Raw genomic sequence first — 13,877 nt, 5'->3', positions numbered from 1 at the left:
AGCTGTTCCACACAGTAACCACCAGCTGTGTGGACACTGAGCTGAGTTAGGATGTGCTGTGGGTTTAAAATACACACTGGACTTAGTACTAAAAAAAGAGAGTGTAAAATATCTCAATTTTTATAGTGATTACATGTCATAAGGAGATTATTTTAGATATTTTCAATTAAATAAAATATGCAATTTCATTCATTTTACTCCTTTCTTTTTACTTTTTAAAATGTGTCAACTGGAGTTCCCATCATGGCTCAGTGGAAATGAATCTGACTAGCATCCAAGAGGACACAGGTTCAGTCCCTGGCCTCACTCGGTGGGTTAAGGATCTGGCATTGCCATGAGCTGTGGTGTAGGTCACACATGCAACTCGGATCCCATGTTGCTGTGGCTGTGGCGTAGGCCAACAACTACAGCTCCAATTCAACCCTTAGGCTGGGAACCTCCATATGCTGCAGGTGCGACCCTAAAAAAAAATAAAATAAAATGTGTCTACTAAAAAAATTTAACTATGTATTTCTCATATTTATATTAGTTGACACTAATTCTAAAAATATTCCATTTTTAGATGGAATTTAGATTCCCTGAATGTTCAGAAAGTAATTTCTGTTTGGAATGAAAATATATTTTAGCCTGAAATTATATTAGGTTGGTTATGGTGTCCCAATACACAGATCATCCTTGAATCCTGTAACACTGGATAAGAAAATGTTCTTTCTTGTCTTACACTAAACTTCCTCTAAGGAATTTAATGGGATAAAAATCCCCTGTTGTCTCAGAAGTCTAGCAACCAAAGGTTAGTAAATACAGTAATTATCTTTAAATGAGGAGGAATGATCCAGTGTGTGGTTTTGCCAGAAATAATGTTCATGTGAGACATTGAGAAGAAGACTCCTGAAAGTGAGAGCTTGTACCGCCTTGATTCCTGAGAGGGGTCATCCTAACTTTTCTGAATATTCTGGTACCTATGGTAGGTACTCTGTGCTTTCCATGTTGACTGAGGTTGATAGAATGGAATCTGATGTCATTTGAGGGGCTGCGGTATCACAGGGGTTTTCAAACCTGGCTACACATGGTAACGCCCTAGGGAGCTTTTGAAAACCCCAGCTACCCAGACCATGCCCTGGACAAATTAGTTTGAGGGGAATGAGATCTAGGTGTTAACCATGTGCAACCAAGTTTGAAAATGACTGGAATAGTTAAGAGTGTGGCCTCTGCAGTTAAATGGTCTGGCTTCAATCCATTTTGAGCTTATTTTTTGTGTATGTGGTGTTAGAAAGTGTTCTAGGAGTTCCCGTCGTGGCGCAGTGGTTAATGAATCCGACTAGGAACCATGAGGTTGCGGGTTTGGTCCCTGCCCTTGCTCAGTGGGTTAACGATCTGGCGTTGCTGTGAGCTGTGGTGTAGACTGCAGACGCGGCTCGGATCCCGCGTTGCTGTGGCTCTGGCGTAGGCCGGTGGCTACAGCTCCGATTTGACCCCTAGCCTGGGAACCTCCATATGCCGTGGGAGCGGCCCAAGAAATAGCTAAAAAAAAAGACAAAAAAAAAAAGAAAAGAAAAGAAAGTGTTCTAATTTCATTCTCTTACATGTGGTTGTCCAGTTTTCCCAGCGTGGTTTATTGAAGAGACTATCTTTCCTCCAGTGTATGTTCTTGCCTCCTTTGTCATAGATTAGTTGACCAGAGCTGCTTGGGTTTATTTCTGGGCCTTCTGCCGTGTTCCATTGATCTATATTTCTGGTTTTGTGTCAGTACCATACTGTTTTGAGGACTGTAGCTTTGTAGTAGAGTCTGAGGTCAGCGAGCCTGATTCCCCCAGTTCCTTTTTCTTTCTTTTCAATAGTGCTTGAGCTATTCGAGGTAAACTGTCTGGCTTCAAATCCTAGCCTGGCCACTTTCTAGCCATGTGACCCTGGGCAAGAAACTCAACCTCTACAAACTACTGTAGAAAAGGGGTGATGAAAATACGTTGTAGGATTGTCATAACCTGTGGAAACCACTTAAAAGAGGGCAAGGCATGGAATAAATTTGATAGTAATTATGATTAACAGCTTTTTTTATTTTATATCAATTTTTCTGGAGGATATGCCCAACCTGGTTCCAGCCTCAGACACAAATTCACCTAGTAGATTTCAGGTATTGTCTTATAATATTCCTTCCTTAGTACATAAATTCATTTTACAAGTATGCGTTAAGCCTCTACTTTACTAGAAGAGTAATAGAAGACCTCAAAGAAGTATGCGTCCCTGCCTCATCCCCTTGGGTTTTAAGTTCCCTTGTGCGTCTGTGTATTCCCAGTCAGGTAAGCATCGGGAACCCTGAGACCAGGTTTCTTGCCTGGGCAGCCCCAGCACACAGCATCGCCAATGGGAAACCGCAGCGGGGAAACTAGGGTAAAATCTAGTTTTTACTAGAAAAATCTGGATGATAAAGAGCAACCCGCTTGTCCTCAATAGGTGTGTTCCCTCAAGTGTAAAGTGAAGAGAATCCGTCCATGGCTGTTGAAAATTACAGGTTTGACTACACGCTGTGGATGCAGGCTATAAGTACCCACCGTCAGGCCCTCAGGATACAGTTCGGCGCGCGCCCACCAGGGGGCAGCAGGTCTCGGCCGAGCTGCCTGCAGCCGCGGACGTCAGGTCCAGCGCTCCGCCCCGTGACCCGTGACCGTGACCCAGGGCGGCGTGGGGGCAGCGTGCGGCTCCGTCTGCTGGCCGGCTGGGCGGCGCGGCGCCCGGGGCACGGCAAATGGGTGCCGAGGCCTCCGGGAGCGGGTTGGCTCTGCGGGAGCTGATGCGCGAGGCGGAGATCAGCCTGCTCGAGTGCAAAGTGTGCTTTGAGCGGTTTGGCCACCGCCAGCAGCGGCGCCCGCGCAACCTGCCCTGCGGCCACGTGGTCTGCCTGGCCTGCGTGGCTGCTCTGGCGCATCCGCGGACGCTGGCCCTCGAGTGCCCCTTCTGCCGGCGAGCCTGCCGGGGCTGCGACACCAGCGACTGCCTGCCCGTGCTGCACCTCCTGGAGCTCCTGGGCTCCGCGCTTCGTCCGGCGCCCGCAGCCCCCCGCGTCGCCCCCTCCTCCCCAGGGACCCTCACCTGCCACTACGCCTTCGGCGGCTGGGGGACCTTGGTCAACCCCACAGGGCTGGCGCTGTGTCCCAAGACAGGACGGGTCGTGGTGGTGCACGACGGCAAGAGGCGGGTCAAGATCTTTGACTCCGCGGGAGGATGTGTCCATCAATTTGGAGAGAAGGGGGACGCTGCTCAGGACATTAGGTACCCACTTGACGTCACTGTCACCAACGACTGCCATGTGGTTGTCACCGACGCTGGCGACCGCTCCATCAAAGTGTTTGACTTTTTTGGCCAGATCAAGCTTGTTATTGGAGGCCAGTTCTCCTTGCCTTGGGGTGTGGAGATCACCCCTCAGAATGGGGTCTTGGTAACTGACGCAGAGGCAGGGGCCCTGCACCTCCTGGAAATCGACTTTCCAGAAGGAGTCCTTCGGAGAACTGAACGGTTGCAAGCTCACCTGCACCAACCCAGGGGGGTGGCCGTGTCCTGGCTCACGGGGGCCATCGCGGTCCTAGAGCACCCCCGGGCTCGGGGAACCGGAACCTGCAGCACCATGGTGAAGGTGTTCAGTACAAGTATGCAGCTCATCGGCCAAGTGGATGCCTTTGGGCTGAGCCTCTTTTTCTCCTCCGAAATAACTGCCTCGGCTGTGACCTTTGATCACCAGGGAAATGTGATTGTTGCTGATACTTCTAGTCAGGCTGTCCTATGCTTAGGAAAACCCGAGGAGTTTCCAGTCCTGAAGCCCATCATCACCCAGGGCCTTTCCCATCCTGTGGCACTGACCTTCACCAAGGAAAATTCTCTTCTTGTGCTGGACAGTGCAGCGCATTCTATAAAAATCTATAAGGTTGACTGGGGGTGATGGGGAGTGGTGGGGGCCCCAGGGCCTGGCATCAGAAGCCCTAGAGCTGCCACTTTTGGTTGCTTAACCCTGGATAAGTTACTTAATCTGTCCAACAGAGATAATTACAATTTCTGGTAGCCTTACAGAGGTTAAGGCAATTATTAAAGAATGTTAATTAAATCTACCATTTATTGATTATGTACTTCATGTGCTAAGAAATTTGCAAATATTAGCTCATTTAAGTTTATGGTAATTTCTATTATGAATCCCATTTTAGAGATGAGAAAACTTAGACCCACAGAGCTTAAGTGATTTACTCAAGGTCACATTTACTCACTAAGACAGTCACAATTGGAACTCAATTCTGACTGCAAATCTGCTTGCTCTTAAATAAGATAACAGATGTGGGGGGGGGAATTGAGATTGTATATTGTTGCTGTGCATACACTACAAGTAGCTATTTAGTTAGAGGCACAGAGAAAGACTAGAGAGAGTTCAAGAGAAAAGGATTTTGTGGTGGACCTCAGATTTTTCAACCTGCCGTTTCTTTGACGGCACATTAGAGAGAGTCACTGTGAAGCCAGAGTTACTTGAGTAAGAAAAATGGAAATTGCTTTTTCAAAAGATGTAAGTTTTCTTAGTGCCTGTAGCTCCTCCACTCAATCAACTGGGTTGGTCGAGAAAGGCCTGTGTTGACATAAGTTCTAAACTCCTGCAGAACATTCTAAACCTACCAGTGTTTGGGGGCTGGATGATATTCCTGTTGATGTTGTTTAAGAGATAAGTCACCATAGTCAATTCATGGCAGAAATGATTTGCCTGCCTTGTTATGATCACTGGTAACCTGAGACACTTTTGTGATGGGGTGTTTCTCAGTCCAGTTTAATTAACTCTGTCCCATGTGTTGCAAACTTGAGTACTCAGTTCCCTTGATTCCCAGTCAGCTTTTAGGCCACTGGTAAACATTTAAATACTTCTCGAATTGAAGTATAGCCTTGACCAAGATAATGCTTGCAATTGATCAAGAGGATAGGTAGAAATTTCAAGTGAAGTGGCTGGTTCTTTATAAATTGTGTGTGTTTAGCTAGTGTAAACATCTCAGTGTTTAGGGCTGTTGGAATAGCACCAAAAAACCGGCACCTCAGAAGCAGCAGCAAAAACTTTCTTGGGGAGAAAAGACCGGTTTTGAAAGGTGAGAGTTTGCTTTAGGTGGGAGCCAACGCTTTATCAACAATAGGATCCTATTTTACGAAGAATTTTAATAGATATCAGGTACATACTAGAAACAGCCCCCAAATTATGACTCAGATTGTAGTTTGTCCTTTGGCGCCAAAAGAGAGGGCTTGGCTCCCGTGCCAGTCCACAGAAGCCCATCTTGCTTCAGTGCTCCCATCGCGTAGCAGTAGTAAGAGTGAAGTGACCACTATTTGTAAGTGGATTCCAGTAGGGACTCTGGGAACAGCTCCCAGCCCCCCACGCTCCTCCCACCCTTAGAAATCGCCCTTAGGTCAGTGACTTCACAGGTGTTCTGAGTCCTGTAGCAAGAAAAACTGTCTCAGGTGGGGATTCGCATTGAGACTTGATCATTTGTGAGTAGGGCAACCATGGATTGACCTTAAAAACATTTTCCTTGGGAGTGATGACGTTTTAATGGCCTCAGGGTCAGTTGAGCCGATCAAGGGACTTTCTCCTCTTTGGAATGATCCCTGGTGTCCGGTTGGCTTATAGAGCCATGCATGTGTCTTTTTCAGGCCAGGTGTGGAATGTGTGGCACGTGTGCAAAGAGCACTTGTTCCTGCGTGGATTACCCAACGGGAAGAAAGGGGTGTGAGTTCCTGAGAGGCCGTGGGAGCGAGGCAGGGAGGTGGTAAGGGACCTTGTTAAGGGCTACCTCTGCTTGGTAGATGGTCAGGCTCGGGAGCGGATGGGCAGGATGTGCAGCCTAGAGAAAGCAGCTCTTTCCAGGAATGGCGTTAACTCTGGAGCAGGGTTTCCTGGGGAAGCCCCAGCCTTGCGGTGCTCAGTCCCCAAGCATGCCCGTGCTGAGGGAACAGGTTCACTAGCCTGCAAGGCAGAGGCTAAATTCCTCTTTCAGACTGTGTTCTTTGAGGCAAGCTGGTTAAAGGACTCCAGTCCTGTCCCACTCAACTCCAGGCTATTGAAGGAATTGGAGCATCTGAGATGGGCAGGAGAAAATAATCACGGTAAAAGGTCCAAGGTGATAGAGGAAGTTGGAATGACTCTCCAGAGACTGGAGCCCAAAGAACTTAGCCAGGGGTAGCTGGAGAAGGAGAAGGAACGGGCTTTTCCTGCAAGTCCCCCTCAATCACACGCCTTTAGACCAGCGCTGCGCACGAGCCACCTGGCAAACCCATCGAAGCAAACAAAGCACACTCAGCAGTGCTCATCTCACCTCCCGTCTGCTCTAGTTTTGCCCGATTCCTGACCCCTGGATTGTCTGTTTTTGACTTTGTTCTGCCCTCTGGGTTTGCCACCTGGACTTGATTTTCTCAGTCCTTTTCCATGGTCTTTTCTAAGGACTTTGGTTCAGAGTCATCAGTCTTCCCTCTTAACAAGTTACACTCTGGATCCCAGAACCCAAAGCATCACCATTTTGTTTGTGCCTTGTCTAGATCTTTCCTGGTACGTAGGGGGCAGGTCCCAGTGAAAATGAATTATGCGCCTTTGGAGAAAGCAGCAGTTTTCCTTATACTTCAGAAAAATGAGGAAGACCCATCGGTGACTTAATCCTCCTTCACCTGCCACCGAAAGAAGAGGTGTAGACTTGGTGGCTAATGCACCATGGTCCCTGTGGTGGCACATCCTGTAGTAAGGAGATGAACTGTTTTCTTGAAGAATATGTGGAAAATAAGATAGGGAGCTGCCAAGACTCACTACAACTGCTGTGCTAAAAAATCCTGGTTTTCTAAGGAAAACCCGCCCCTCCCACAGGCCCTGCTGATGGGCTAGACCTCAGCCACCATAGTTTCTACTGCCTGGTCCCCGTCCGAAAGCTGATTGGATAGGAGTGCGCCCCCAATTGAGAAACAGCCTGTCCATCAATGTTTCATCAAATATATTCTCTGGACCAGGAAATAGGCCAACAAATTGGCCTGGGATGAACAGATTTTCCCAAAAAGGAGTGAGGAAATTCAATTAGAGTCTTTTATTTGTTTTGGGTTGCCTAATTTATTTAAATTGAGGTATAGTTGGTTTACAATGCTGTGTCAGTCTCAGATGTACAGCAAAGTAATCCAGGTATGTATGTTAGGTATATTCTTTTTTAGGTTCTTTTCTATTATGGCTTATTACAAAATGTTGAATATAGTTCCCTGTGCTATACAAGAGGTCCTTGTTGCTTATCTGTCTTATATATATAGTGGTATGTATTTGCTATTTTCAAGCTCCTAATTTATCTCTTACTCCCTACTTTCCTCTTTGATAATGATGTTTGTTTTCTATGTCTGTGAGTCTTTTTCTGTTTTGTAAATAAGTTCATTTGTATAATTCTTTTTAGATTCCATATATGCATGATACCATATGATATTTGTCTTTCTCTGTCTGACTTAATTCCCTTGGTATGAAAATCTCTGGGGTCATCCATGTTTCTGCAAATGGCATTTCAGTCTTTTTTATGGCTGAGTAATATTCCATTGTGTATAGGTACCACATCTTCTTTATCCATTCCTCTGTTGATGAACATTTAGGCATCTTAAATTGGAGGAGTAACATATGCTCATTATAGAATCAGAAAACATAGATAAGCATAGAGCTATTTAATCTCTTTTAATTAGAGAAAACTACTGCTAACCATCCTCCCTTTGAATCGAGTTGTCTCTTCGCCGTGGAAGTAGTATTCCTAGAAATCACTTCATAGATCCAAATTTTCTAAGACAGAAAATGCGTCACACAGATTGTAAGCTCTTCTGTAAAGGAAATTTTAGTGGCACTCAGCTGAAGGCCAATTTTGGGGATCGTAAAACATGGGAAGCCAGAGCTTCATGGCAGAGAAGGAGTGATAGTCACTGCCTGATGCCTCTGCTCTCCGCTTTCCCAGCCTCTGCAGTTCGCAGGCCCACGTGACTAGCTCTGGCTGTGAACAGAGCCCAAGATCCTCAGATGAGAAGAAGGAAAACGTGAAGAAACAGGTAACTGTTGAGGTAAAGCCGAGGTCTCAATTTTCAGAGTGAGAATATCTTCGTCTATAAAAAGAAAATATCGTACTTCAACTTTGTAGAGTAAAATTTAAGCGGACCCAGATTTAGTTCCTAGTCTTTTCAATCAGATCAAAGTTTGCATTGTTACCAGGAAGGTTTAGGTGAGGGTATGTTCTCGGGATCTTTTCTTTCACTAAGTTGCTGCTCCGTCCAAAGGGAGCAGGGCTCCTACCAATCTGTGAGATCAAAGGTCAGCAGCAGGGCTGTGCACTGCATGGTCCCTGGATCCTTGCACAGTGACCCTGGCAGCATCAGCAAAGCCTCCTGCTCCAGTTTTCCCGGCATCGGTCACGTACACCCTCTTACCCTGTCTGCATTCTGATGGCTTTTTTTTTTTTTTTTTTTTTTTTTGTCTTTTTGCTATTTCTTTGGGCTGCTCCCGCGGCATATGGAGGTTCCCAGGCTAGGGGTCCAATCGGAGCTGTAGCCACTAGCCTACACCAGAGCCACAGCAACGCGGGATCCGAGCCGCATCTGCAACCTACACCACAGCTCACGGCAACGCCGGATCGTTAACCCACTGAGCAAGGGCAGGGACCGAACCCGCAACCTCATGGTTCCTAGTCGGATTCGTTAACCACTGCGCCACGACGGGAACTCCAAAAATTTTTTTTTTTTGTCTTTTTGCCTTTTCTAGGGCTGCTCCCGAAGCCTATGGAGGTTCCCAGGCTAGGGGTCGAATCGGAGCTGTAGCTGCCGGCCTACACCACAGCCACAGCAACGCCAGATCTTTAACCCACTGAGGAGGGCCAGGGATTGAACCCGCAACCTCATGGTTCCCAGTCAGATTCGTTAACCACTGAGCCATGAGGGGAATTCCTGATGGCTTTTAACCTCACAACCTTCCTTCCCAGACACACAACTCCATGCAATCTGTTTCCATGTTCTTTCTTTTTTTCCTGGTCATCTGAACTTTCCTTATTTAACTGAAATACAGTTGATTTACAATGTCATGTTTGTTTCAGGTGTACAGCACCGTGATTCAGTTATATACGTATAGCACTGTGCTCTGCAGTATATATATGGGTGTGTGTGTGTGTGTGCATATCCCTTTTCAGACTCTTTTCCCTTATAGGTTATTACAAAATATTGCATATGCTTCCCTGTGCTGAACGATCTATTAGCATTTTCAAACCACCGAGGGATAAATCCCAACAGGCTGAAATTGATCCAGAAAGCCAATTCCATTACATTTTGGAGTTCATTTCCATAAAATTGTACCAGTACCCCTCTGGTGGACACTAAAGACATAAATCTTAAAATCAGTAATTTTTCTTCTCTGGCAAATCAGGAAGAAACACGTTATACGAATTTGCTAAATTTGCTAGAAGCACGATCTGTGTAAGTGAAACAGGCTATCCCCCTGCATTCTGATCATGGGCAGAATCGATCAGCTCTGGGAGGTTTCTTTGGTAATATCTTAGTCACTGTCGTGCTGACCTCACTGAACGAGTTGGGAAATGTTCCCTCCTTTGTTTCCTGAGAGAATTCGTTTGACATTGATGTTGTTTTTTCTTAAATGTTTGATAGAGTTTACCAGTGAGATCTATGGCCCAGGAGATTTCTTGTGTGTATGTGTCTAGAATTTATAGTTGTTTTCTGTAGAAAGATGAGCACGTTGGGGCTTGCTTTACCATATTAGAATGGTAAGTTTATCAATTTTGGAAATAACTTTTACATTTCTTTGATTTTTTTTTTCCCCCTTGGCAAGCATGTATTCCCTGAATGGTTCCTGTATGCTCATTTTGTGCTGAGCAACGTGTGAAGGTCCCTCCGGCACTCGTGATCCAGTGTGGAGCTGGATAAGATCACTGGGAGAGCACAGCCCAGAACAGGCAGCGCTCAGGAAGGCCTGTCTGTGCTCAAGGCCTTGGAAGAGGTGATGTCACCCTAGAATTCCAGACTGATTAGTGTCCTAAATACCGGTCATTTCATCCAAAACAAACTAAAAGTAAACAGCTGTGTTCAAGCCGGCATTGATTCTCCGTGGTGCCGACGTCAAGATCTCTTTTTCTGTAGCTAGAGCCACTCGGGATTCTGGGGCCATATAAAGAAGACAAAAATCTGAGCATCTGAGGGTATTTGTTGATAGTTTTACGTTTAGCTAAAGACCACAGTATAAAATTTATTACTATCTGCCTGGGTCAAAAGTTGCCCTTTTTGAACAAAGCTTATTTATTGTTACAATAAAACCCTTTCCATGTGAAATATTTCATGATCCTCTCCCACGTTTAGGCCTTTCCCATCAGTGTGGCAGCCACAGATTTTATGAGAGGAGGAGTCAAACCGACATAAATACTTCCCTAATTGAGAGGTGCCTGTCGTTGGAGGGGCCCTCCTGTCTCCTCTGTGCTCTTGACATCATGCTCGGCCCATGCCTATTGTTCCATTGAAACCTTGCTAGACATCCTGGCTCTGAGATATCCTCCCCCAACTTCAACAACTCAGGACGCATCTCTCCTGTGCACTCACCAAGGGATCAAGTAGAGGCGAAATATTCAAGAGAAAGCCATTGCAAGTTTCTACCTGGTAGCTTTTTTTTTTTTTTTTTTTTCCTCTTTTATGGACACTCCTGCAAGCGTATGGAAATTTCCTGTCTAGGGGTTGAATCGGAGCTGCAGCTGCAGGCCTATGCCACAGCCAGGGCAACACTGGCCCAAGCCACATCTATGACCTGTGCCACAGCTTGTGTGAATGCTGGATCCTTGACCCACTGAGCAAGGGCAGGGATTGAACGTGTGTCCTCACGGAGACTAGTCAGGTTCTTAACTCACTGAGCCACAAGGGGAACTCCCACCTGGTAGCCCTTTGTAATGAATTGGAAACTATGTGTTAAAAGAGGTCAGAGACACTGACTAATTTCAAAGAACAACGTCAGAGAAATATGGAGCCTTAGAATAGTTTAGGCTCCAGGCATGTAGCCCAAGGTCAGCCTATCCAGAAAATCTCCCATTTCAATGGAAACTGCCTTCAATAATTGACTTGATGGGCTGTTTCACAACTGAGTTCAGAAGTGTATTTGTTTGGTTTTTTTTTTGGCCAGAGCATGTGTTAAATTGTCTATAAGATCCTATCTTTGTTGTGAAACTTGCCAAATAATTTATGAATACTATTTAGCACCATCTCTTCATGCAATTACCATCAATGAAAGGCTTCCTGTCAGGATGTGACCTTTGCTTGGGTTCCACGCTCTCTCTTCCAGCCAGCTTAACTCATTGCCATCCCGCTCGTGGGGAGAGTGGGCTCCCCACCCCTGCCCCCCGCAGCTGTCCTGCTGGCACGCTCTGAAGCTGGCTCCTGCCCCAGCGGGAGCCGTTAAAGGTTTTCCTGCCTGGTGCCTGGGGCTCTGCCATCCAGGGCATAGGCCTTGTTCCTGGCTCCCATCAAGGCGAAATCAGTGGCCTTGACTTTGCTCTTACTCTCAGTTCCATCATCCCAACGTGGATACCTCATCTTGGTCCCAACTTTGCCTTAGTACTGCGGCTTTGGGCTTCCTTCTCTCCATCCATAGCTGTGACCCACTGTGACGCCTTCTATTTTGCCTAATGCTCTTGGAGACTGTGGAATGCATGAGGTTGATCTTCTTTGGACCATTACAGAGAAAGTGGCAGAGGACCAGAGAATAACAAGTGGAAATGGTACTTATCAGTGGATGCAGTGACTCCACGGTGGGTACCATCCTTCAGTTCTTATGTAGCCTTATCTCATCCTCACTGCAGCCTAGGAAATGGTCACTGATGACATTTTTACAGAGGAGGAAACTGAGGCACAGGGAAGTTGAATAATTTGCACCAGGTCACACACACAAAGAGTAGACAAACTATTTAATCTCTCTGAGCCTTAGTTTCCTTGTGCATAGAATGGAAATTTAGGAGCATTCACTTTCCAGAGCTATGAGGCCTACATAAAATTTATACCTGTGTATTAGAACACGTGGTAAATGTTCAGTTACTCTTAGCCATCATTATTTGGTTTGAACTATTTGAAGATAAGGCAGTACCTCTGTTTTTAAGCATAAGAGTGATTATGAAGCTTAGACCTGTAGGAAGCCATCTCTGCTCCCGCATGGAGGGAACATGCCTGACGTCAAAGCTCATGGAAAAGAAAGCAGAGCTGAGAGACTGCGGAAGATGATGTCTGTGTCTTCCCTCCGGTTTTGGGGTCCCTCCAGTTTTGGGGTCCCTCCAATTTTTCTGTTCCCAAAGCTAGACGTAACCGTGATGTCGTAGCTACTCCAGCTGGTAAGTTCCCTGTTCTCCTAAATAAGTTTGAGTTGGGCGTCTGTGACTTTCATCAAAAGGAGCCTAAAGAGAGTCCAAGGCAGAGGCTTTTAGCAAACATCACAGGTATAAGGACTTTGCTTTACACTGGATGTCCAGGCTGCACAGAGCTGATTTCCGGTCTGTGCTCAGTTGCCCAATAGAAGAAAATGATGTGGCTCCTTGAGTAGGGTGTCAAACTCCTAAAAAATTGCTTGACTTTTCTGAGAAGCGGAAAGAGTCGCCTGACACCAATTGAAGGGATTTCTTAGGCTTATCAGAGCCCCTTGGATCCAGAAGGTTTAAAGTTTGGTAGGATTGTGGACGTCTTGAGGTCTAACCCCCTTACTTTCTAAATGAATAAATTGAAGCCTGGAGAGGTTAAGTAAATTGGACAAGTGATTAATCTTCTTAGGAGAAAAACCAGACTTCTCAACCTTGCTGCGTTTGAATTCCCTCTGATTTTGGATTTTCAGCAATATAAGCTGCACACAGCATTTCTTTTTTTTTCTACATAGATATGCAGAATTAGAGTCAGCAGCTGAGGTCAGCTCTCCTGACTCCTAACCTAGTTTGGTTCTCCCATTGTATCGTGCTTCTTCCTGTAAGTAAACACTTTCCTTGTAGCCGCTGTATTTTCCTAACATGCTGTAGCATGTAGAAGCTTAGAACAAATGTGTAGTATAGAGTTCCAGCCCTAGGGATGTTACTAGAATGGGCTGATGTGGGGAAAGAGGTTCTGTATTTAAATAAATTTGAGGTAAATGGATTCTTTTATTGCAGGAGTTCTCATAGCCATCAATAAGCTATTTTGCATTCTAAATTCTGAAATATAGAGGATGGTTAAATTTATAGGACACAGTGTTTTCCAAACTTGTCTGACCCCCAGGTCTAGTGTTGTGGGAAAAGCCATATTAGAGGCCAAAATTTTCACATGTTTTTCCAAGGCTGAACAGCCACCTTTTCCCATGATTCAATTCTGCCCTTGTCTTTGGGGTTCTTTCTGGGTCTCCATTTTTTTCAATTCTTATCTTCAATTCCCCTCTTCCCTCCTGGCCTTCCATCTCCCCAAGTTTCTACCCTTGCTTGCTTTTCTGGTTATGGTTCTCCTTCTCAGTCTCTTTGTGTGTGGCCTTTATTGGGGGGTGAAGGGCTGTCATGAGGCAGTGTCTCTTGCAACGTGGGCTCCCTCAGGTCAGCCTTGACGTAATCACATCTCAATATTCCCACACCCCGCAGGGGAGGGGTGCGGGGTGGGGGAGGCCTTTAGGAAACAGCAGTCGTACAGGTACCTTCAGGGGCTTGCCCAGAGGTGCCAGGAGAGCCACTGTCCCACCTGTTGAGTCCTCCGTATCTTTCCAGGCACAAGCCCCCCAGGAGAACATCTCTGCAACTTACCCAGCCACCCCAAGGCTCCCTCAAGACGTCAGGTATCCCACAAGCAAGGCAGTTCCAGCCCCGCCTTTAGCCTTTTCTCTCCTGAGAAGG

The 13,877-nt window shown here is 46.1% G+C and overlaps 1 protein-coding gene across 1 annotated transcript; it reads left to right on the top strand.

Moving 5' to 3' along the window:
• Positions 1-2,690: 2,690 nt before the first annotated feature.
• Positions 2,691-4,093, top strand: NHLRC1 (NHL repeat containing E3 ubiquitin protein ligase 1). Its single transcript, NM_001258302.1, is given in 1 exon segment — positions 2,691-4,093. A coding segment is annotated over 1 exon segment (1,188 nt). The 5' UTR covers positions 2,691-2,743; the 3' UTR covers positions 3,932-4,093.
• Positions 4,094-13,877: the final 9,784 nt, after the last annotated feature.

The sequence above is a fragment of the Sus scrofa genome, chromosome 7, assembly GCF_054392235.1.
Source record: "Sus scrofa isolate SSC_HxYL_T2T_F1_AM1 chromosome 7, Sscrofa_HxYL_maternal_Yorkshire_Landrace_v2.0, whole genome shotgun sequence".
NCBI classification, from domain to species: domain Eukaryota; kingdom Metazoa; phylum Chordata; class Mammalia; order Artiodactyla; family Suidae; genus Sus; species Sus scrofa.
The sequence above is the reverse complement of the archived record's forward strand: the minus strand, read 5'-3'. Positions and strand labels throughout refer to the sequence as shown.